Genomic DNA, 23,273 nt, shown 5'->3' on the forward strand with positions numbered 1-23,273 from the left:
AACTGCGGCTGGTGATGAACCCGATTTAACTGTGGCTGGTGATGAACCCGATTTAACTGCGGCTGGTGATGAACCCGATTTAACTGCAGCTGGTGATGAACCCGATTTAACTGCGGCTGGTGATGAACCCGATTTAACTGTGGCTGGTGATGAACCCGATTTAACTGCGGCTGGTGATGAACCCGATTTAACTGCGGCTGGTGATGAACCCGATTTAACTGTGGCTGGTGATGAACCCGATTTAACTGTGGCTGGTGATGAACCCGATTTAACTGTGGCTGGTGATGAACCCGATTTAACTGTGGCTGGTGATGAACCCGATTTATGTACCACAGTTGGTGATGAACCCGATTTAACCACAGTAATCGTGGTTAAATCGGATTTATCACCAGTCCCTACCACGGAATTGGTAATGAACCCGGTGAAGCTGCATTTTTTCCATAAACATGAATGTGAAATGGATCTAATTCATTTTTATTGCAATGATGTCAGTGATATTATACAATATGTTTATTATTGTTTCTGCATAGTTAAATAAGTCATAATATTAATATTGTAATGAAGCTGTGGCCTAGTTTTATTAAGAATTGTTGCTGAAAAAAATGTAAAAAGAGTATTTTATGAATGTTTGGATGTCAAAAATGTATTATTCGAGCTTTTCGTCTAGAAGTGAATCAAATTCTTTAAATTATGGAGCCAGGGTGTGGCTTCACCTGGTTAAAACGATTCCATTTTACTTCAATCCATCCATAATTATATAATTAATTATTTTACCAATTCGTCACTGGACACAAATTTTGTAAATTTTGAAAAAATTTGTGATATTTCGGTCCAGGAAATATCGCATTTTAAAAATGGGAAATAATTTCTCTACTCGGAATCAAGATTTCAATATTCCAATTTGTTTCATGCTGTCCATGATAGTTAACTAACTAATTGGTCACTAAAGAAAAATTCATTAAATCTAAACTGCATGTGCACTGTGAATTTTGGCCCTGGGAATTTCATTTTTAAGTCGATCCAAGGGTAAATTTAATCTCAAATTGAAATATTGACTTCAGGCCTCCAAAAAAGGTTCGAAAAAAATAGTTTTGTAGCAATTTTTTTCCCTTTTTTGATTTTATCATCGATTAAGGTAAAATAAAAAATAATACACATTCTTTTCTTGGTAGCAATTTGTAAAACAACATTCCATTTTGTTAATTCTCAAAGCTTGTGGTTTCTAACCGTGACTCCTTCACATCATTATTGGCACGGCTCTGAATTAACACTTGTCGTTCAGAGCTGCGCAAACAATGCTGTGAAGGACCCACAGTTACAATCAATTGATACTGATATACACACAAGCTGGTTATGTAAATAAATTTACAATAATTCCTACTGCAAATCTTTCAAATTTCAATGTAAAATAATATCAATTTTATACCATGGAACATATTATAAAAGTAATAAATATCGTTATACATAGATCATAATTAAAATCTCAAACTGTCAACAATTCAATACACTCAAAAAATCACAATCCGCGGTTATCTTACGTCAGAGCCAAAGTAGACCAGAGTGAACTATAGTATACCAGAGTATACCAGAGTAAACTATAGTAAACTATAGTATGCCAGAGTAAACTATAGTATACCAGAGTAAACTATAATATACCAGAGTAAACTATAGTATACCAGAGTAAAATATAGTTTACCAGAGTAAAATATAGTTTACCAGAGTAAACTATAGTATACCAGAGTATACCAGAGTAAACTAGAGTGTATCAGAGTATACCAGAGTAAACTAGAGTGTATCAGAGTATACCAGAGTAAATTATAGTATATCAGAGTATACCAAAGTAAACTAGAGTATACCCGAGTAAACTAGAGTATACCCGAGTAAACTAGAGTATACCAGATTATACCCGAGTAAACTAGAGTATACCATAGTATACCCGAGTAAACTAGAGTATATCAGAGTATACCCGAGTAAACTAGAGTATACCCGAGTAAACTAGAGTAGATCAGAGTATACTAGAGTAAACTAGAGTATATCAGAGTATACCCGAGTAAACTAGAGTATACCAGAGTATACCAGAGTATACCAGAGTATACCAGAGTATACCAGAGTATACCAGAGTATACCAGAGTAAACTAGAGTATACCAGAGTATACTAGAGTACACCGTGTATAATCAAATTCATGAAATTCCTTACATCTGCCAGTTATATCTCAGTTACACTCAGTGGATTGCTGGAAGTTTTAACTTAAATTGTAAAAATAATCAAATCAGCCTAACTGATTGTCGCGTCAGTCATCCCTACAATCTAGCAAATAGCAGTGTATAAGTTATACGTTATATAAGTTATATAAACTATATAACTTATATAAGTTAACTTTTTAAAGTTAACTATATAAGTTATATTAACCATATATTAACCATCGTGTCCAAAAGTATTATAACCATATAACTAATATAACTTAACTTATACAACTTATATAAGTTAAAGAACGGTTCAATAATTTACCTATTTCCTAAAGATCTATAAATCTACAAAGACCTTAACATGGATTGATCAGACATTGTCACTAATTCAAAATCAGGTAAAATACTAAAATAGCAAAACTGGCCTATATGGTCACAGGGCCCATGACAGACCTAAATACTTATTGGGAGGCAAACCATATTTGTTTTGACACACGAAAGTGATTTTTTGTTTTGATTGGTCAATGCTGGAATCTGATTGGCAAATCACCGCCACGTGTCCGAAAAAATCACGCATTACCCCCCACGCAGTATCCAGAGATCTACACCATAATATAGTCACACAGCGCAAACTAAACACCTCACACACACACACTCCCTCATCTCTTCTCCTCAAACCTAAGTCCCTGACTCCTCACCTCCAGAGGGGACACTATCGGGCTCATCTTGAGTCCGTGGAGTCCCAGCGCAGACAGAGGAGAGGATAACTGCATCAGCCGGTCAATAGCCCTGTCAGTCACACCCCTACTTATAGCACTGAAAGCGCTGGGACGGGACAGAGAAGACGCGAGATCAGAGTAAAGAGGGACGAGTTGAGGGGCCAGCAGTTCTCTAGCAAGAGCAGGGGATGAGAGTAGATCCCGTGTGGTGGAGGCTAGTGTCACGGAATTGGTGAGGGGGGTCAGGGTGTAGTTTAGCCAGTTAGGGGTGGGCACTGTTTTTACTGTGCGAAGGTGCATGTAGGATTTGTCTGCTTTGCTGAGGTTAGGGCGTCGTCTCAACTTTCCTCCGATAAACACCTGTGTAAGTTCGAATTCAGCTTTCTCGCTTTTTGTCGCGTGATTGCTCGCATTATGATTATATTTGTTTCATAAATACAGTGATTAATTATCAAGAGTTTGAAGGGTTGAAAGCATCTAGCTACAAAATAAAATATAATTTCAAATCACCCTTTTTAAGAAAGATCCACTCAATTTATTGCAATTAAAAAGTTAGTTACCTCATCACTTGAAGGGTTCAGCATCCAGTAGTTACCCTTCCCAGGATCGTTGTAGTGCCGGGGGACCTTCACAAAACACTTGTTCAGGGATAAGTTGTGTCGAATACTGTTCTGCCAACCCTGGGATCAGTATTGGTTAATGGATAATTAATGAGTTATTACTCGCTCAATTCGTGTTTTAGTGAGGAAAGTTTATTACGTTCCTATCAGTTTTTAGATTATTTTAATGGACTGTTTTCTTGATCTTGCAAAATTTGGATCAGTCATTTATATGTGACGTTGCTAGAAAATTGACTATCGTTTAAGTTCCAAATTTATCACTGAGTGCATATTCGCTTTGTTTTTTTTTTTTTCATTTAAATTGACTTCAATTAACTTTGTGGTTAACATTGCATATTTGTAGTTGCATATTTGTTTGTTTTCCATGTGACTGAATGAAAGCTTGTGTGTTTGGTTCATGAAATGTCCTAATTCCCTGTAGGAAGTAACTAAGTAAGAAGAAGCCAGTAAGAACTAGCTACCAATGTACACAACTCTCTCACTGTGACGATACATTTGCAATGCTTGCAACATGGCTACTTTCCTTCCAAGACAAATAGCCGCGCGACTGTGTTGTGCTTCTTCAAATTGAATTAAGGTACAAAAGTTTCTTGTCTACAAGCACCATTACCCCGTCTATGTGCATCCACCCATACAATAACTGTTATCATGTGAGATGACTAAACTGTCAAAGCAGTAGCAGTACTAGTAACCATAGTAACTTTAGTAACTATAGTAACTCAGAACAAACAAAGATTGACTGGACATGTCCTTGTGAGGCACGGACACCGCTACACATCACACCCAGGTGCTACCTGGGGGCACAGACAGCTTTCACAAAACAACACCACGTGACTACTTTATTGCTTAACGTGGACCGTGTCAAGGAAAAGCATTTTTCCGCCTATAACCTGTTTAATACTGTTTCAATAATACGTGGCGTAGTCTGTTTTATTTCTACAGTCCCAGTTTCTTATTCTCCTTGTGGCACTGCTAGTTCACGAGATGATGTTGGTATTATTGGTGATCGCTCTTCTGGCACCGAGCCAAGTGTTTGGTCTCGAGGGTTGCAGTTCCGGAGACACTGCGTTTATGTGCAAGAATCTAAATGTTTGCTGGACAGCACTTGGTTTTGCAAGCAGAGACGATCTTAAGTATCTCTGTGAGATTCAAGGTTTAGCTTTACTTCTGATAATGTTGATTCCTCTTTATATTCAAATATGCTATATCCTGCTAATCCATATCTTAATATCCTACTTATTTATAATTATATAATCTATGTGACTTCTACAGGATTTACCTACGATGACGAAGGCGGCTCAGGAAGCCAGGATGATAGCTTTGTTGTCATAACAACCCCACCAAGAAACCTGACCGTAGCCGAGGGTACGGCAGCTGCGTTCAGGTGTTCTGCTGATAACGCTCTTAGGATTGTCATTATCAAGAATAACGAGGTAAGTGTTTGGGTTGTGGAATTTACATGGGAAATATGTCAAGTTTAGATGGAAATCAAGACATGGGACAGTGTGAGCTTTATAACCACTAGCATGGTACCCGTCCTCTGGACGACAATAATTCTTTACTTTTACTGACACTACGTTTTCTAAATTTATTGGGTCAAATTTAAAGACAGCATTTTCAAATATTAGACCAACTAAAAGATAGCTGAGATTTTCATTAAAAGATAATCCAGCAGTGATTTCACTATAAGGGTAATCCAGCAGTGGTTCAAAAGTTTCTTGTAACATTATATGATTATATCGTTCAGTTAAACAAGAAGCGACTACAAGATAACATGAACGAGGGTAATCCCACACAACAAACCACCATACAAGAGATAGACGCTGCTTTTTACGAACACGAAGGTTTGAAAACTGATTCCAGTAGCTGACTGGTCACTGGTAACAGCTCACTGGTCACAGCTCACTGGTCACAGCTCACTGGTCACAGCTGACTGGTAACCAGGGATTTTTTATAATTCTTGAACCTCTTCTATTGATGGTGTAAAATATAAAATGAACCTTCGAGCTCCTAATTACAGTCATAACTTCTGATTACCGTAAACCTATGAATGATATAAAATTGAACCATCAGAGAAGGACAAACACAGCCCTGAGGGTTAATGTAGACTAAACAACAGTTCCCTTACTAAACAACAGTAGGTATAGCTACACAACAGTTCCCTTACTAAACAACAGTTCCCTTACTAAACAACAGTTCCCTTACTAAACAACAGTAGGTAGCTACACAACAGTTCCCTTACTAAACAACAGTTCCCTTACTAAACAACAGTTGCTACACAACAGTAACCTTACTAAACAACAGTTCCCTTACTAAGCAACAGTTGCTACACAACAGTTCCCTTACTAAACAACAGTTCCCTTACTAAGCAACAGTTGCTACACAACCCTTTCAGGCTGGTACACGTGTACAGCTTACGGTGTAGGAGGCACCAGTGTTTCAAGTGAGGCGTATCTAGAAATAAGAGATATCTGTGGTGGTGCTGACTGCCAGGACCCAAAGGTAGTCTCAGTTCGTGTTTCTTATGTGAAAACGTTCCTTGACAATTAATGCTTTGACTTAATGTGGAATTAGTTCTTACTTCAGATAGTATATGCCCGGAGTGATATTATTGATTATGTTGGCTCCGAAGGGACCTTATATTATTGTTATTACTTTTGTAGGGACTACGGGTCATGATGATCAATTACTATTATCAATCACCATAACCAATAATCAATTATTATAATCAATTATCATAATTAATCATGATGATTATTGATTAATAACAATATCTAATTACAACAAACACAACCGCCCCCTCCTCAGATCTGTGAACCCGACGCGTACACCGGCGAATACGAGTGTGTGTGTCCGGGCGACTGTGACGCTCAGTTCGATCCAGTGTGTGGCAGTGACTGTGCTAGTTACTTTAACGAGTGCACTCTTAAGAAGGAGACGTGTGAGAAGGGGCTGGTTGGGGTCACTGTGGCAAGCAGGGGACTGTGCTCCTTCTCTCCAACTGGTGAGACGCGCGCAGTTACACGTGTTTAGACTCTTTAGAGGTGTCTTCTAATTCCAGGAATATTTGTCCATCCAAATCTTTGCTTTCATCGAAGATTCTTTACTTGTTTAGAGACGTGAAAAAATAATCTACGAATATAAATTATTTTAAAACCTCAAACCTATTCTAACACCCCAACCTAATCCAGCTCCTCAGATAAGAACATCACCTTCTGACGCAGAATACAAACGAGGCTCCGACTTGAACCTGGAAGCCTCGGCTACTGGTACTCCTGAACCGTCCTACGTGTGGTTCGCGAATGGTGTGCAGGTTGGGGAGGGGAACGTGTTCACTGGGACTATGAAGTCTAACTTTCAGGGTAAGTGGAGATGTGCAGTCTGGTGGAGGCATGTTTGCTGCCACGTGACAGTTATTATGACGTTTGATTGATCAACAGTGGATGCTGATTGGTTTAAAAATATGCCCCACCTCACCACTAGATTCCACATTAATTGTTAACCACTATAATTTAACAGCCTTAACTGTAAGGAATGCTATTTTCGACTTTTAATGGGCTACTTGACGATATTTTCGTCAACCGATGAAATGCAATAGAAACCCAACCTTGCATAAAGCCAACACCCTGATTTTTATACCCTTATACGGCCATAACGTGATACCCAAATAAGGTAATGCCCAAATAAGGTAATATCATAACATTCTGCAGGAGACTGGGAGGTGAAAGCTGCTAACTGTCACGGCTCTTTTGAGACAGCCGCTTCTTTCAGACTGAGTATGGTGACTGATGAGGACCTTACCCCACCTGATGATCAGGTTACTACTTATCTGTGATGATTTAATACGTGTAACTATTAGTGCTGTTCGCATGCTCATTAGATCATTGTCATCACTGAGTCGATCTAGAAAAATCAGAACGACTCATCAAATGAGACTCAAGACTTAATCAGATGCTCTATATACATACAAATGGTCTCTGATAGAAAACGTCCGTGTTTGACCTTGAAGAGTGAAGACCCTAATCTATACGCCATGATAAACCCCTCAAAAACTGTCAGATCAGTACAACCAATACTTGCCATCACTCCCCCTCCCCTACTGCAGTATTATAAAAGTATAAACCCTCACTCCCCTACTCTCCCCTTCAGTGTTGTAAAGTATACGGTGACCCCCACATCCTTACATTTGACGGTAAAGCGTACGACTACATGGGTATCGGAACATTTGTGATAGCTCAACACGAGGAGGGACTATGGGTGGTGTACGGGAACTTTGAGGCTTGTGGGGATAAGACAAAGCAGCTGTCATGTGTTACCAGTATTACTGGTAAGTAATAGTTATTAGTCATCAGTAATAAGTACTTATTGTCATGTGTTACCAGTATTACTGGTAAGTAATAGTTATTAGTCATCAGTAATAAGTACTTATTGTCATGTGTTACCAGTATTACTGGTAAGTAATAGTTATTAGTCATCAGTAATAAGTATTTATTGTCATGTGTTACCAGTATTACTGGTAAGTAATAGTTATTAGTCATCAGTAATAAGTATTTATTGTCATGTGTTACCAGTATTACTGGTAAGTAATAGTTATTAGTCATCAGTAATAAGTACTTATTGTCATGTGTCACCAGTATTACTGGTAAGTAATAGTTATTAGTCATCAGTAATAAGTAGTTATTGTCATGTGTTACCAGTATTACTGGTAAGTAATAGTTATTAGTCATCAGTAATAAGTATTTATTGTCATGTGTTACCAGTATTACTGGTAAGTAATAGTTATTAGTCATCAGTAATAAGTACTTATTGTCATGTGTTACCAGTATTACTGGTAAGTAATAGTTATTAGTCATCAGTAATAAGTACTTATTGTCATGTGTTACCAGTATTACTGGTAAGTAATAGTTATTAGTCATCAGTAATAAGTACTTATTGTCATGTGTTACCAGTATTACTGGTAAGTAATAGTTATTAGTCATCAGTAATAAGTACTTATTGTCATGTGTCACCAGTATTACTGGTAAGTAATAGTTATTAGTCATCAGTAATAAGTAGTTATTGTCATGTGTCACCAGTATTACTGGTAAGTAATAGTTATTAGTCATCAGTAATAAGTACTTATTGTCATGTGTTACCAGTATTACTGGTAAGTAATAGTTATTAGTCATCAGTAATAAGTACTTATTGTCATGTGTTACCAGTATTACTGGTAAGTAATAGTTATTAGTCATCAGTAATAAGTACTTATTGTCATGTGTTACCAGTATTACTGGTAAGTAATAGTTATTAGTCATCAGTAATAAGTATTTATTGTCATGTGTCACCAGTATTACTGGTAAGTAATAGTTATTAGTCATCAGTAATAAGTATTTATTGTCATGTGTTACCAGTATTACTGGTAAGTAATAGTTATTAGTCATCAGTAATAAGTACTTTCTACTTATTGTCAAGTGTTACCAGTATTACTGGTAAGTAATAGTTATTAGTTATCAGTAATAAGTACTTATTGTCATGTGTCACCAGTATTACTGGTAAGTAATAGTTATTAGTCATCAGTAATAAGTATTTATTGTCATGTGTTACCAGTATTACTGGTAAGTAATAGTTATTAGTCATCAGTAATAAGTATTTATTGTCATGTGTCACCAGTATTACTGGTAAGTAATAGTTATTAGTCATCAGTAATAAGTATTTATTGTCATGTGTTACCAGTATTACTGGTAAGTAATAGTTATTAGTCATCAGTAATAAGTATTTATTGTCATGTGTCACCAGTATTACTGGTAAGTAATAGTTATTAGTCATCAGTAATAAGTATTTATTGTCATGTGTTACCAGTATTACTGGTAAGTAATAGTTATTAGTCATCAGTAATAAGTACTTATTGTCATGTGTTACCAGTATTACTGGTAAGTAATAGTTATTAGTCATCAGTAATAAGTACTTATTGTCATGTGTTACCAGTATTACTGGTAAGTAATAGTTATTAGTCATCAGTAATAAGTATTTATTGTCATGTGTTACCAGTATTACTGGTAAGTAATAGTTATTAGTCATCAGTAATAAGTACTTATGGTCATGTGTTACCAGTATTACTGGTAAGTAATAGTTATTAGTCATCAGTAATAAGTACTTATTGTCATGTGTCACCAGTATTACTGGTAAGTAATAGTTATTAGTCATCAGTAATAAGTACTTATTGTCATGTCTTACCAGTATTACTGGTAAGTAATAGTTATTAGTCATCAGTAATAAGTACTTATTGTCATGTGTCACCAGTATTACTGGTAAGTAATAGTTATTAGCCATCAGTAATAAGTACTTATTGTCATGTCTTACCAGTATTACTGGTAAGTAATAGTTATTAGTCATCAGTAATAAGTATTTATTGTCATGTGTTACCAGTATTACTGGTAAGTAATAGTTATTAGTCATCAGTAATAAGTACTTATTGTCATGTGTCACCAGTATTACTGGTAAGTAATAGTTATTAGTCATCAGTAACAAGTACTTTCTACTTATTGTCATGTGTTACCAGTATTACTGGTAAGTAATAGTCATTAGTCATCAGTAATAAGTATTTATTGTCATGTGTCACCAGTATTACTGGTAAGTAATAGTTATTAGTCATCAGTAATAAGTATTTATTGTCATGTGTTACCAGTATTACTGGTAAGTAATAGTTATTAGTCATCAGTAATAAGTATTTATTGCTTTATTGTCATGTGTCACCAGTATTACTGGTAAGTAATAGTTATTAGTCATCAGTAATAAGTATTTATTGTCATGTGTTACCAGTATTACTGGTAAGTAATAGTTATTAGTCATCAGTAATAAGTACTTATTGTCATGTGTCACCAGTATTACTGGTAAGTAATAGTTATTAGTCATCAGTAATAAGTATTTATTGTCATGTGTTACCAGTATTACTGGTAAGTAATAGTTATTAGTCATCAGTAATAAGTACTTATTGTCATGTGTCACCAGTATTACTGGTAAGTAATAGTTATTAGTCATCAGTAATAAGTACTTATTGTCATGTGTTACCAGTATTACTGGTAAGTAATAGTCATTAGTCATCAGTAATAAGTATTTATTGTCATGTGTCACCAGTATTACTGGTAAGTAATAGTTATTAGTCATCAGTAATAAGTATTTATTGTCATGTGTTACCAGTATTACAGGTAAGTAATAGTTATTAGTTATCAGTAATAAGTACTTATTGTCATGTGTTACCAGTATTACTGGTAAGTAATAGTTATTAGTTATCAGTAATAAGTACTTATTGTCATGTGTTACCAGTATTACTGGTAAGTAATAGTTATTAGTCATCAGTAATAAGTATTTATTGTCATGTGTTACCAGTATTACTGGTAAGTAATAGTTATTAGTCATCAGTAATAAGTATTTATTGTCATGTGTCACCAGTATTACTGGTAAGTAATAGTTATTAGTCATCAGTAATAAGTATTTATTGTCATGTGTCACCAGTATTACTGGTAAGTAATAGTTATTAGTCATCAGTAATAAGTATTTATTGTCATGTGTCACCAGTATTACTGGTAAGTAATAGTTATTAGTCATCAGTAATAAGTACTTATTGTCATGTGTCACCAGTATTACTGGTAAGTAATAGTTATTAGTCATCAGTAATAAGTATTTATTGTCATGTGTCACCAGTATTACTGGTAAGTAATAGTTATTAGTCATCAGTAATAAGTACTTATTGTCATGTGTCACCAGTATTACTGGTAAGTAATCGTTATTAGTCATCAGTAATAAGTATTTATTGTCATGTGTCACCAGTATTACTGGTAAGTAATAGTTATTAGTCATCAGTAATAAGTATTTATTGTCATGTGTCACCAGTATTACTGGTAAGTAATAGTTATTAGTCATCAGTAATAAGTACTTATTGTCATGTGTCACCAGTATTACTGGTAAGTAATAGTTATTAGTCATCAGTAATAAGTATTTATTGTCATGTGTCACCAGTATTACTGGTAAGTAATAGTTATTAGTCATCAGTAATAAGTACTTATTGTCATGTGTCACCAGTATTACTGGTAAGTAATAGTTATTAGTCATCAGTAATAAGTACTTATTGTCATGTGTTACCAGTATTACTGGTAAGTAATAGTTATTAGTTATCAGTAATAAGTATTTATTTTCATGTGTTACCAGTATTACTGGTAAGTAATAGTTATTAGTCATCAGTAATAAGTATTTATTGTCATGTGTCACCAGTATTACTGGTAAGTAATAGTTATTAGTTATCAGTAATAAGTATTTATTGTCATGTGTCACCAGTATTACTGGTAAGTAATAGTTATTAGTCATCAGTAATAAGTATTTATTGTCATGTGTCACCAGTATTACTGGTAAGTAATAGTTATTAGTCATCAGTAATAAGTACTTATTGTCATGTGTTACCAGTATTACTGGTAAGTAATAGTTATTAGTCATCAGTAATAAGTACTTATTGTCATGTGTTACCAGTATTACTGGTAAGTAATAGTTATTAGTCATCAGTAATAAGTATTTATTGTCATGTGTTACCAGTATTACTGGTAAGTAATAGTTATTAGTCATCAGTAATAAGTACTTATTGTCATGTGTTACCAGTATTACTGGTAAGTAATAGTTATTAGTCATCAGTAATAAGTACTTATTGTCATGTGTTACCAGTATTACTGGTAAGTAATAGTTATTAGTCATCAGTAATAAGTACTTATTGTCATGTGTTACCAGTATTACTGGTAAGTAATAGTTATTAGTCATCAGTAATAAGTATTTATTGTCATGTGTCACCAGTATTACTGGTAAGTAATAGTTATTAGTCATCAGTAATAAGTATTTATTGTCATGTGTCACCAGTATTACTGGTAAGTAATAGTTAGTCATCAGTAAAAGTACTATTGATCTAATGGGTAAAGAAAGGTCATGTCAATAGTCAATAGTCATCAGCTATATAGTGAAGTACTATGTAGTCAGTGGTCCCAGATTACTGGAATGGTAAATATTTATGTATCACATCAAGTTTTTGTATGTGTTTACCATATTACTGTATAAAGTGTTTTAGTCATCAGTAAAGTTCATTTCTATGTGGATAAACATAAACTGGTAAGAAGTTATTATGTCATCAGTACAAGGTTATTATTGACTAATTGATACAGATATAATACGTAAGTAACAAGCTTTTAATTAGTTATAATAATATTTATTTCATGTTAATACCAAAATATTACTTGGCAATAATACGAATTTTGATCTTAAAATTACAGTATTATTGTAATCACTGAACACCCGTATCTGCTGGTACGTAATAGCTAATTAGGTTTCGTAAATGAAGTAATTAATTTCCAGTGATAGTATTCATGAGAATAATGAAATACGTTATCTAGGTCATCAGTATAAAGTAAATGGTCATGTGTTACACCCGTATTCTGGTCTAGCAATTTACTGTCGTATTATCTATCACGTAATGAAGTTTATATTTATAGTCACAGTTTTTTTACTAGGTAAGTATAAGTAGTATTAATACAGTAATAAGTCAATTTATTGTCCATGTGATTGAAGTAATTACTGTAATAAAGTATATTAGTCAGCAGTACATAAGTACTGATAATTGTATCCAGTGTGTTACCCAGATACTGGTAAGTAATCCGATGAGTTCTCTCAGTTAAAAATACATCTATAGTAATTTGTATTCTACCTTTCACGGTAAAGTATCAATAGATTATTATGGATCATCAGTAATAAAGCGAATTATTGTCTGATAAACCAGTACTTACGGTAAGCTCACTCAGTTATCATTCATCAGTACATAAGTATTTATTTTCATGGTTACCATATTACTGGCAAGTAATAGTTATTATCATCAGTAATAAGTATTCATTGTCATGTGTCACCAGTATTACTGGTAAGTAATAGTTATTAGTTATCAGTAATAAGTATTTATTGTCATGTGTCACTAGTATTACTGGTAAGTAATAGTTATTAGTCATCAGTAATAAGTATTTATTGTCATGTGTTACCAGTATTACTGGTAAGTAATAGTTATTAGTCATCAGTAATAAGTACTTATTGTCATGTGTAACCAGTATTACTGGTAAGTAATAGTTATTAGTCATCAGTAATAAGTATTTATTGTCATGTGTTACCAGTATTACTGGTAAGTAATAGTTATTAGTCATCAGTAATAAGTACTTATTGTCATGTGTTACCAGTATTACTGGTAAGTAATAGTTATTAGTCATCAGTAATAAGTACTTATTGATTACGTTATATTACTTTCTTGTAAGAATTTCTGTTAAATCGTACAGTAGCTACTAAAGAAGTTTTGTGTAAGTCGGTCAATATGCTGAAATGTCAGATATTAAATAAAATAAAAGGTCAGATCTCTACTTACTAACAATTATTAATTGGTTTTTACTACTAATTATTACTCTTCTATAACAGTGTTTTACGAGAACGAGAAAGTTCAGTTTCTGAGAATGTGGCGGATAAACAATAATGGGAAGGAGTTTATGGTACCTCTAGGCGGATCTAGATACATAGGTTAGTAGGTTAGAACTTAAATCTAGATAAACTAGATATAATACGTAAATGTAGAGCGAAGGCTTTTGTGGGAATTAGGTTAAATAATTCATGATTTGCAGCTTAAACTTAAAATGGCCAAGAGAGTTATAATGACTTGGGATCTAACTATGACATTTTGATCTTAAACAAACTTTTCACAGTCTCAACTCTGAAGCTTGACCTAAATCAACTAAACAGCCTGCCTGTGCCCTGCGGTGCTTACATGTAGCTAATTCAGGCCCACTTTGTAAATAGCGCTGAAGTAATTAACCCCTTTCCAGGTGGCATCTTCATTGAGAACATAGACTTGAAATACGTTGCGACTCTAGGGAGCACTGGAGTTAAAGTCAAGTGGGACGGAATTGTTACAAGCCAGGTAAATCTTGTGCCTCTTCTGCAGAATTCTACTTATCGTTTATTCTATCAGCGAATGAGGGCTTTGTCATATTATAGTAGTTTTTTTAATTATATAAAGATATAAGTAGTATTAAAAACTAAAACAAGCCAACTTTATTCTCTCCACTGAAACGATTTAAGTAATTTCACTTAATCATGAAAAACGACTGATTCCCAAGGGAGCAGCTGATACCAAATGTTCCCGCAACTGATAATCCCTGCTAATCCCAGGTATGCGTGTCTAAATGCGCTGGAAACACTGGAGGACTGTGTGCTAACGCTAATTGTGACGCGGGAGATGAGTTTCTCTCGTAAGTTGATAATTACATGTCGCTAATCAGCTAATTTGTATCTCTACCCTTTCCCACGGTAAAAGTATCCAATTGAAGATATATTTCCAATGGATTGCTATCTGAGGAATATGCCGAAATAATGATCTGATAAACCCAAGCTACCCCTTCCCCAGGTAGCCTCCTCCAGTTTAATAACTTACTAGCCCCCCCTCACCCACCCCTCCCCCACTAACATTCCCCTTCCTACAGGAGAGGCTTCATGAACCCATACACTGGCAGTTGGGCTGCTGCTTCCAGTTCCGAGTTCGGCAACAGTTGGGCTGTTGATCCTGATACTGCAGTAATGGAACCAGAGGATGGTGCCCTCCCTATCTATAGGTATCTACTAAAGTACTAATATTACTAATATTACTAAAGTACTAATATTACTAATATTACTAAAGTACTAATATTACTAAAGTACTAATATTACTAATATTACTAAAGTACTAATATCACCAATATTACTAAAGTACTAATATTACTAATATTACCAATATTACTAATATTACTAATATTACTAATATTACTAATATTACTAATATTACTAATATTACTAATATTACTAATATTACTAATATTACTAATATTACTAAAGTACTAATATTACTAAAGTACTAATATTACTAATATTACTAATATTACTAATAGTAATATAATAGTTCCCGCTACCAGAACAAGTAAATAAAGTAAAAGTGCTATAAATTTGTGGTATTTAAATTAGCTTGTTTTTACAATAAACACCTTCAAGACCCTTTCTGACGTGACTCTGTTAAATACTCTTATGAAGGGAATAAAAGAGTATTATAAACTTATAAAGGAGTATTTGTCTCCATCTCTATAAGTCAGTTAGCTGGATAAACTCTTTCTCTTTATAAGACGTAGTGCCTCAACTACACGACTACAATCTTAGCAGATATTGAGATATTGCTACATTTCACATCTGTTTTCACAGAGATAGGCCCTGTGATGCTGTGCCAGCTGAAGAGAGATCTGCAGTTGAAGCTAGATGTAACGCAATCATGAACCTCGGGGACTTCAATATTCTCGCAGGTAAAAACTTTAAGCTCTACTTATATTTTTAATAGATACGTTGTTTTAATGTCCGTATCATGACACACAAAATGTCGCACATGACGACGAACATAAAGGCTCCCCTTTATAATGTTAATGTTTGTTATACGTTACTGTTATACGTTAATGTCCTAACATACCCCTCTTACGCAAAGAAGGCAACGTGGTCGACTCAGAGAAGATTCTAGCAAACTGTTACTTTGACGGGTGTGCCGGGCTGGTGTTTGGAGCTGGGTGTAAGACTACTGGAGATGGTTCCTGTACTGCGGAGATTGAGGACCTTATTGCTGCTGCTATAGCTGCAGGTTTGGGAGTGTCTTAACTTTTTTCCTTTCATATTAGTTTTCACGAAATTTTTGGGATTCTTGATTTTAAGCCTGTTTTGTTCCACCTAAGTATGAGTCTAACTTGATTCTATTCAGGAGGTTCTCTAAAGATGATATTTTATTCGAAGAATCCAAGAGCCTAAACTTTATATGATTCGCCTCTCCAAACAAATCTGAAGTGTCTTAACTTGCTACAGTTAAACCCAGATGTAACGCGGGCATCCCCTTTACCTGAATTATGGCTTAACACTTTTACAGCAATAAATATAATGCGAATAAACAAAACCCCATATTTACCATGGCTGTACTTTCCCAAAATTCCGCGACAAATCAGGGTTTTACTGTAGCTCGCAATGACTTACTTAACAGTTTTCTTCTATTTACAGTTTTAGTTTAGAAAACTTTCTTAGCTTTTACGGAAGGAAACCTCTTTATATCTCATGTAATTATGAAATGTTCTAAAGTTTCATAAAATTTCAGTCGTCGTAAGTTTTGTTATATTCTCAAGTAGTCCTTATAGTTATATCCAGTTCCGTAGAATCTGAATGCTTCGTTTTAATGCTATGCACAATATCTTGCCTAATGCCTTGTATCTATTGTTTCAACTTTGTAACAGCCCTATATCTATTGTTCCAACTGTATCACAGCCTTATATCTTTATACCTATTGTTTCAACTTTGCCCTATATCTATTGTTCCAACTCTATAACAGGCTTACAACACTGAATAGTAATCCCCCACTGAATAGCAATCCCTCAAATCTCTAAATATACCTCTCTCCCCTCCTCTGACACCCTGTGTTGCCTCAACAGTAACATTTCTTGTGAGCAGCCAACAAGACTGGCGCCACCCTAACGACCCTGGTAACAGTTCCCCAGCAACTCTTACCTAGCAACTCTTACCCAGCAACTCTTACCCAGCCCTCTAACACACCTGGATCATCCCCCATCTACTGTAGTTATTGTTATATTATATAAGTGTACAATACTAAAGATTCAATATCTCTGAATTATTCAAACAGTCAATATGCTCTCATAACATTCTAACACTGTTACTGTTGCTACTTAACCAGATTTACACCATTACATCACAGAGGGCTCTGGGCTACAGATCTTCCAATTCAACTTATGATTACGATCATAGAAAATATTTCCTTGTGTATAAAATGGTACCTAAGAAAGTAAGAAGGCTATATCATAACACTGTAACTATTACTAAACCAGATTTACCCTACCTCCCCCAGGTATGAGCATGGCAGAAGCTATAGCAAAGTACGGTAGTCAGGGTCTAGACTCAGCCTGCATGATGGGAATGGAGCTGGCAGGGGAGCTGGAGAGGTGGGGTGTGGATATAGGGAGCGGGTGGAGGGAGCAGGTGAGCCCGCCGTGTCCGGGGGATCAGGAGATAGCTGCTATGAAGATATGTCCTACTTAGTGGGGAGGCTGTTTGGCGGAGAGGAGAGTTAGAGGTGGAGGCAGGTTTGTGAAGATATTAGAGACAGTGGGGGTTAATGGAGGTGATCGGTTAATGCAATAATGCAGTCATGGTTTTAAAACGGCCGTTCATTCGAAATGAAGCTCGTAATCTTTTTGTGTGATGTTTTCATATTTTTAGAATTTTAGAATTGTTGACCAAGTTTTCAAGTTTTGCTTACACCATTTTTGATACAATTGTATGGATAACACTTGAGATTTGATAATATAAAATTGTTAAAAATGTATTTTTACTAGTTTACTTACAGAAAAAATGTGTTTATAAATAAAAGCCATGATTAGACTTTACAATTTATGAACCAATAAATTAATATTCAAGCACACAATTTGTTCATTAATTTGTAGTTTACCTGTTTGTTATCCCGATAGTATGGAAACTTTCCCATTATAAACTCGTATATCTCACTAAGAGTCAATCTTTGGTTGGGAGAGGACCTTATAGCCATGGCTATCAGTGCGTTGTAACTGAAATTGAGTGAGATTAGAAGTTAATATTGTAACCGGAAATAAAGGAGGCTAGATTTGCTTTGTTAGGACTCTCGCTCATTAATAATAATTATTTCTCGGTAATTCAGATAGGTGAATTATGAATGTGATTCTTTATAAAATTCTTATTAAATCAGTTTCAAATCACAAGATATGAAAAAAAAAAACAAAAATATCTATTATCAGTATCACAAATTTATATGCTAAAATAGCACACGTGGAGGTTTGTTACATTAGTTTGGGTTACGGAGTTTCCAATTCAACTTATTATAACTACGAAACTATTCGTTGTGTTTGAAAAAGTACCTGTAAGGGGGCTTTGCAAACTTGGTGGCAGGTTTCACTTGCTCAGTGTTGAGGGAAACAGTCACTTGGGTTCCTTGTTCCGTTAAGTTAGGAGGTGTCCTCCGGACTGGAAATAATAAATCATTTAGATTATGTAATGAATCAATACATACATAATATTATCATTAAGGTATGATGGAGGACTTGATGGAGGGAAAGAGGAGGCGAAGGAGTGATGGAGGGAAAGAGGGAGAGAAGGAGTGAGGGAGGGAAAGAGGGAGAGAAGGAGTGAGGGAGGGAAAGAGGGAGAGAAGGAGTGAGGGAGGGAAAGAGGAGGCGAAGGAGTGAGGGAGGGAAAGAGGGAGAGAAGGAGTGAGGGAGGGAAAGAGGGAGAGAAGGAGTGATGGAGGGAAAGAGGGAGAGAAGGAGTGAGGGAGGGAAAGAGGAGGCGAAGGAGTGAGGGAGGGAAAGAGGGAGAGAAGGAGTGAGGGAGGGAAAGAGGGAGAGAAGGAGTGATGGAGGGAAAGAGGGAGAGAAGGAGTGAGGGAGGGAAAGAGGAGGCGAAGGAGTGATGGAGGGAAAGAGGGAGAGAAGGAGTGATGGAGGGAAAGAGGGAGAGAAGGAGTGATGGAGGGAAAGAGGGAGAGAAGGAGTGAGGGAGGGAAAGAGGGAGAGAAGGAGTGAGGGAGGGAAAGAGGGAGAGAAGGAGTGAGGGAGGGAAAGAGGAGGCGAAGGAGTGATGGAGGGAAAGAGGGAGAGAAGGAGTGATGGAGGGAAAGAGGGAGAGAAGGAGTGATGGAGGGAAAGAGGAGGCGAAGGAGTGAGGGAGGGAAAGAGGGGGAGAAGGAGTGATGGAGGGAAAGATGAGGCGAAGGAGTGATGGAGGGAAAGAGGGAGAGAAGGAGTGATGGAGGGAAAGAGGGAGAGAAGGAGTGAGGGAGGGAAAGAGGGAGAGAAGGAGTGAGGGAGGGAAAGAGGGAGAGAAGGAGTGATGGAGGGAAAGAGGGAGAGAAGGAGTGAGGGAGGGAAAGAGGGGGAGAAGGAGTGAGGGAGGGAAAGAGGGAGAGAAGGAGTTAGGGAGGGAAAGAGGGAGAGAAGGAGTGATGGAGGGAAAGAGGGAGATAAGGAGTGAGGGAGGGAAAGAGGGAGAGAAGGAGTGAGGGAGGGAAAGAGGGAGATAAGGAGTGAGGGAGGGAAAGAGGGAGAGAAGGAGTGAGGGAGGGAAAGAGGGAGAGAAGGAGTGAGGGAGGGAAAGAGGGGGAGAAGGAGTGATGGAGGGAAAGAGGGAGAGAAGGAGTGAGGGAGGGAAAGAGGGAGAGAAGGAGTGATGGAGGGAAAGAGGGAGAGAAGGAGTGAGGGAGGGAAAGAGGGAGAGAAGGAGTGAGGGAGGGAAAGAGGGAGAGAAGGAGTGATGGAGGGAAAGAGGGAGAGAAGGAGTGAGGGAGGGAAAGAGGGGGAGAAGGAGTGATGGAGGGAAAGAGGGAGAGAAGGAGTGAGGGAGGGAAAGAGGGAGAGAAGGAGTGATGGAGGGAAAGAGGGAGAGAAGGAGTGAGGGAGGGAAAGAGGGAGAGAAGGAGTGAGGGAGGGAAAGAGGGAGAGAAGGAGTGATGGAGGGAAAGAGGGAGAGAAGGAGTGAGGGAGGGAAAGAGGGAGAGAAGGAGTGAGGGAGGGAAAGAGGGAGAGAAGGAGTGATGGAGGGAAAGAGGGAGAGAAGGAGTGAGGGAGGGAAAGAGGGGGAGAAGGAGTGATGGAGGGAAAGAGGGAGAGAAGGAGTGAGGGAGGGAAAGAGGGAGAGAAGGAGTGATGGAGGGAAAGAGGGAGAGAAGGAGTGAGGGAGGGAAAGAGGGAGAGAAGGAGTGAGGGAGGGAAAGAGGGAGAGAAGGAGTGATGGAGGGAAAGAGGAAGAGAAGGAGTGATGGAGGGAAAGAGGGAGAGAAGGAGTGAGGGAGGGAAAGAGGGAGAGAAGGAGTGATGGAGGGAAAGAGGGAGAGAAGGAGTGAGGGAGGGAAAGAGGGAGAGAAGGAGTGATGGAGGGAAAGAGGGAGAGAAGGAGTGAGGGAGGGAAAGAGGGAGAGAAGGAGTGAGGGAGGGAAAGAGGGAGAGAAGGAGTGATGGAGGGAAAGAGGGAGAGAAGGAGTGAGGGAGGGAAAGAGGGAGAGAAGGAGTGATGGAGGGAAAGAGGGAGAGAAGGAGTGATGGAGGGAAAGAGGGAGAGAAGGAGTGAGGGAGGGAAAGAGGGAGAGAAGGAGTGATGGAGGGAAAGAGGGGAGAGAAGGAGTGAGGGAGGGAAAGAGGGAGAGAAGGAGTGATGGAGGGAAAGAGGGAGAGAAGGAGTGATGGAGGGAAAGAGGGAGAGAAGGAGTGATGTAGGGAAAGAGGGGGCGAAGGAGTGAGGGAGGGAAAGAGGGAGAGAAGGAGTGAGGGAGGGAAAGAGGGAGAGAAGGAGTGAGGGAGGGAAAGAGGAGGCGAAGGAGTGATGGAGGGAAAGAGGAGGCGAAGGAGTGATGGAGGGAAAGAGGGAGAGAAGGAGTGATGGAGGGAAAGAGGGAGAGAAGGAGTGATGGAGGGAAAGAGGGAGAGAAGGAGTGATGGAGGGAAAGAGGGAGAGAAGGAGTGATGGAGGGAAAGAGGGAGAGAAGGAGTGATGGAGGGAAAGAGGGAGAGAAGGAGTGAGGGAGGGAAAGAGGGGGAGAAGGAGTGAGGGAGGGAAAGAGGGGGAGAAGGAGTGATGGAGGGAAAGAGGGGGAGAAGGAGTGATGGAGGGAAAGAGGGGGAGAAGGAGTGATGGAGGGAAAGAGGAGGCGAAGGAGTGATGGAGGGAAAGAGGGAGAGAAGGAGTGATGGAGGGAAAGAGGGAGAGAAGGAGTGAGGGAGGGAAAGAGGGAGATAAGGAGTGAGGGAGGGAAAGAGGGGGAGAAGGAGTGAGGGAGGGAAAGAGGGAGAGAAGGAGTGAGGGAGGGAAAGAGGAGGCGAAGGAGTGATGGAGGGAAAGAGGGAGAGAAGGAGTGATGGAGGGAAAGAGGGAGAGAAGGAGTGAGGGAGGGAAAGAGGGGGAGAAGGAGTGATGGAGGGAGAGAGGGAGAGAAGGAGTGATGGAGGGAAAGAGGGAGAGAAGGAGTGAGGGAGGGAAAGAGGGAGAGAAGGAGTGATGGAGGGAAAGAGGGAGAGAAGGAGTGATGGAGGGAAAGAGGGAGAGAAGGAGTGAGGGAGGGAAAGAGGGAGAGAAGGAGTGATGGAGGGAAAGAGGGGGAGAAGGAGTGATGGAGGGAAAGAGGGAGAGAAGGAGTGATGGAGGGAAAGAGGGAGAGAAGGAGTGAGGGAGGGAAAGAGGGAGAGAAGGAGTGATGGAGGGAAAGAGGGGGAGAAGGAGTGATGGAGGGAAAGAGGGGGAGAAGGAGTGAGGGAGGGAAAGAGGGGGAGAAGGAGTGATGGAGGGAAAGAGGGGGAGAAGGAGTGATGGAGGGAAAGAGGGGGAGAAGGAGTGATGGAGGGAAAGAGGGAGAGAAGGAGTGATGGAGGGAAAGAGGGAGAGAAGGAGTGAGGGAGGGAAAGAGGGAGATAAGGAGTGAGGGAGAGAGTGATGGGGACTATGACTTACCAGGAGTAGTAGAGAAGATAGTAGGAGGAGACGTGGGAGAGGAGGTAGGTGACTTCATGTTGGCATCTGGCTTGATCAGATTGTCAATACTAAACGCGTTACATTTCTCAGATTGCGTCTTTGAGGGTGTCATCCGCTGCTGAAGGGATATTAGATTTTATAAAATGTTGACCAAAACCAGTGCGCAAGAATTTAGTAACAATTACAGAATGTTGCCGGATAAAGCTTGTGATAAATATTATAAGTAAAATCATGATAAGATATTAAGGACTAGAGATAACCATGTAAACCATGTTAACCATGTTAACCATGTTAACCATGTTAACCATGTTAACCATGATAACCATGTTAACCATACTGACCAGAAGACTAGAAGTCAGAGAGAAGGGGGTCGAGAGAGCAGGTATTGTCAGCATTTCACTTCTAGCAGGGGACTCCGGACAGTTAGAAAACTGAACCGGAGATCCAGACACAGATCCGGTGATCGGGGGAGTGACTTCGTGTCGGGCCTGAACGCGTCACGGATTAGAATACTTAAATTTTATGCAGTAAAAACCCGATTTACCGCAAACGCAGCTTTAGCCTATCCCCAAAGCTCAGCGGCAAATCAGGGTTTTACTTTACATTATAATAGAGTAATAGGAACGTTATGATAAAGGTATATACTTATACGTGTAAGAAAATCTTTTAATTAAGACATCAAAGTTAGAGGCAGATTTGGATGTGTCCTTTGTGAAGAACTCGTGGTCATGAATTTATATAAGTTTTGATAATGAGATATTTCCTTGTGTTTCACATAGTGAACTAAAACGTGTGTAAAAGTAACCTGAAGAGGGGATGATGCGGTGGAGGTAGTCCTCAGTTCGTTGCGAAGGTCCGGTAGTTGACCCCACTTCTCCGAGTTGATAGGAATTTGAACAACAGACATTTTAACTGGAAACATGGGTTGTTGTTAAAAGTGGGATAGAACTGAACAATGAAAATAAACACTTAACGTTATTTCAAAAAATAACATCTGCGTATCTTTCCTAACCACCCTCAGAATATCCCTTAGACACTGTAACATTCTGAATCTCAACTCTGACAAGAGAATATCTATCACCATGGTGACCTCACAATTTGACCAAAATTTAAACTAATTGCATTATCATTACCCGACCAATCTCGTGAGTAAAAG

At 38.2% G+C, this 23,273-nt stretch overlaps 2 protein-coding genes across 4 annotated transcripts; one reads left to right on the plus strand and one right to left on the minus strand.

The window, feature by feature from the left end:
• Positions 1–1,167: 1,167 nt before the first annotated feature.
• On the minus strand, positions 1,168–23,038 carry LOC134824069 (forkhead box protein fkh-2-like). 3 transcript variants are annotated; one of them, XR_010161344.1, is made up of 8 exons: positions 22,923–23,038; positions 22,459–22,605; positions 22,097–22,235; positions 18,520–18,625; positions 18,078–18,192; positions 3,467–3,586; positions 2,097–3,266; positions 1,168–2,055 (listed from the first exon to the last, which is right to left on the minus strand). XR_010161344.1 is itself a non-coding variant. In XM_063835770.1 (7 exons), the coding sequence occupies exons 1-7, from the start codon at positions 23,022–23,024 to the stop codon at positions 2,847–2,849; spliced, it is 1,149 nt and encodes a 382-aa protein (XP_063691840.1). In that variant the 5' UTR covers positions 23,025–23,038; the 3' UTR covers positions 1,168–2,846. The 3 variants fall into 3 exon arrangements, 2 of the variants coding, with proteins under 2 accessions (XP_063691840.1, XP_063691841.1); XM_063835770.1 differs by having other exon boundaries at positions 1,168–3,266; XM_063835771.1 differs by lacking the exon at positions 1,168–2,055 and having other exon boundaries at positions 2,764–3,266; positions 22,097–22,232.
• Positions 4,442–18,063, plus strand: LOC134824068 (uncharacterized). Its single transcript, XM_063835769.1, has 15 exons — positions 4,442–4,679; positions 4,799–4,959; positions 5,274–5,370; positions 5,922–6,028; positions 6,335–6,530; positions 6,718–6,888; positions 7,237–7,343; positions 7,676–7,853; positions 13,988–14,086; positions 14,389–14,483; positions 14,735–14,814; positions 15,046–15,174; positions 15,791–15,888; positions 16,065–16,214; positions 17,478–18,063. The coding sequence occupies exons 1-15, from the start codon at positions 4,511–4,513 to the stop codon at positions 17,666–17,668; spliced, it is 2,028 nt and encodes a 675-aa protein (XP_063691839.1). The 5' UTR covers positions 4,442–4,510; the 3' UTR covers positions 17,669–18,063.
• Positions 23,039–23,273: the final 235 nt, after the last annotated feature.

This window comes from Bolinopsis microptera, chromosome 12 (genome assembly GCF_026151205.1).
Source record: "Bolinopsis microptera isolate Bmic1 chromosome 12, MBARI_Bmic_1.0, whole genome shotgun sequence".
NCBI classification, from domain to species: Eukaryota; Metazoa; Ctenophora; class Tentaculata; order Lobata; family Bolinopsidae; genus Bolinopsis; species Bolinopsis microptera.

Excerpts from the sequence above, each read along its gene's own strand:
- LOC134824069 (XM_063835770.1), bottom strand. The coding sequence starts at position 23,024 with ATGTCTGTTGTTCAAATTCCTATCAACTCGGAGAAGTGGGGTCAACTA. Across the intron at positions 18,626-22,096 it reads TATCTTCTCTACTACTCCTG|TCCGGAGGACACCTCCTAAC; the intron begins GTAAGTCATAGT and ends TATTATTTCCAG. Across the intron at positions 3,267-3,466 it reads TGAACCCTTCAAGTGATGAG|GTGTTTATCGGAGGAAAGTT; the intron begins GTAACTAACTTT and ends GAACTTACACAG.
- LOC134824068 (XM_063835769.1), top strand. The coding sequence starts at position 4,511 with ATGATGTTGGTATTATTGGTGATCGCTCTTCTGGCACCGAGCCAAGTG. Across the intron at positions 6,531-6,717 it reads GTGCTCCTTCTCTCCAACTG|CTCCTCAGATAAGAACATCA; the intron begins GTGAGACGCGCG and ends AACCTAATCCAG. Across the intron at positions 6,889-7,236 it reads TATGAAGTCTAACTTTCAGG|GAGACTGGGAGGTGAAAGCT; the intron begins GTAAGTGGAGAT and ends AACATTCTGCAG.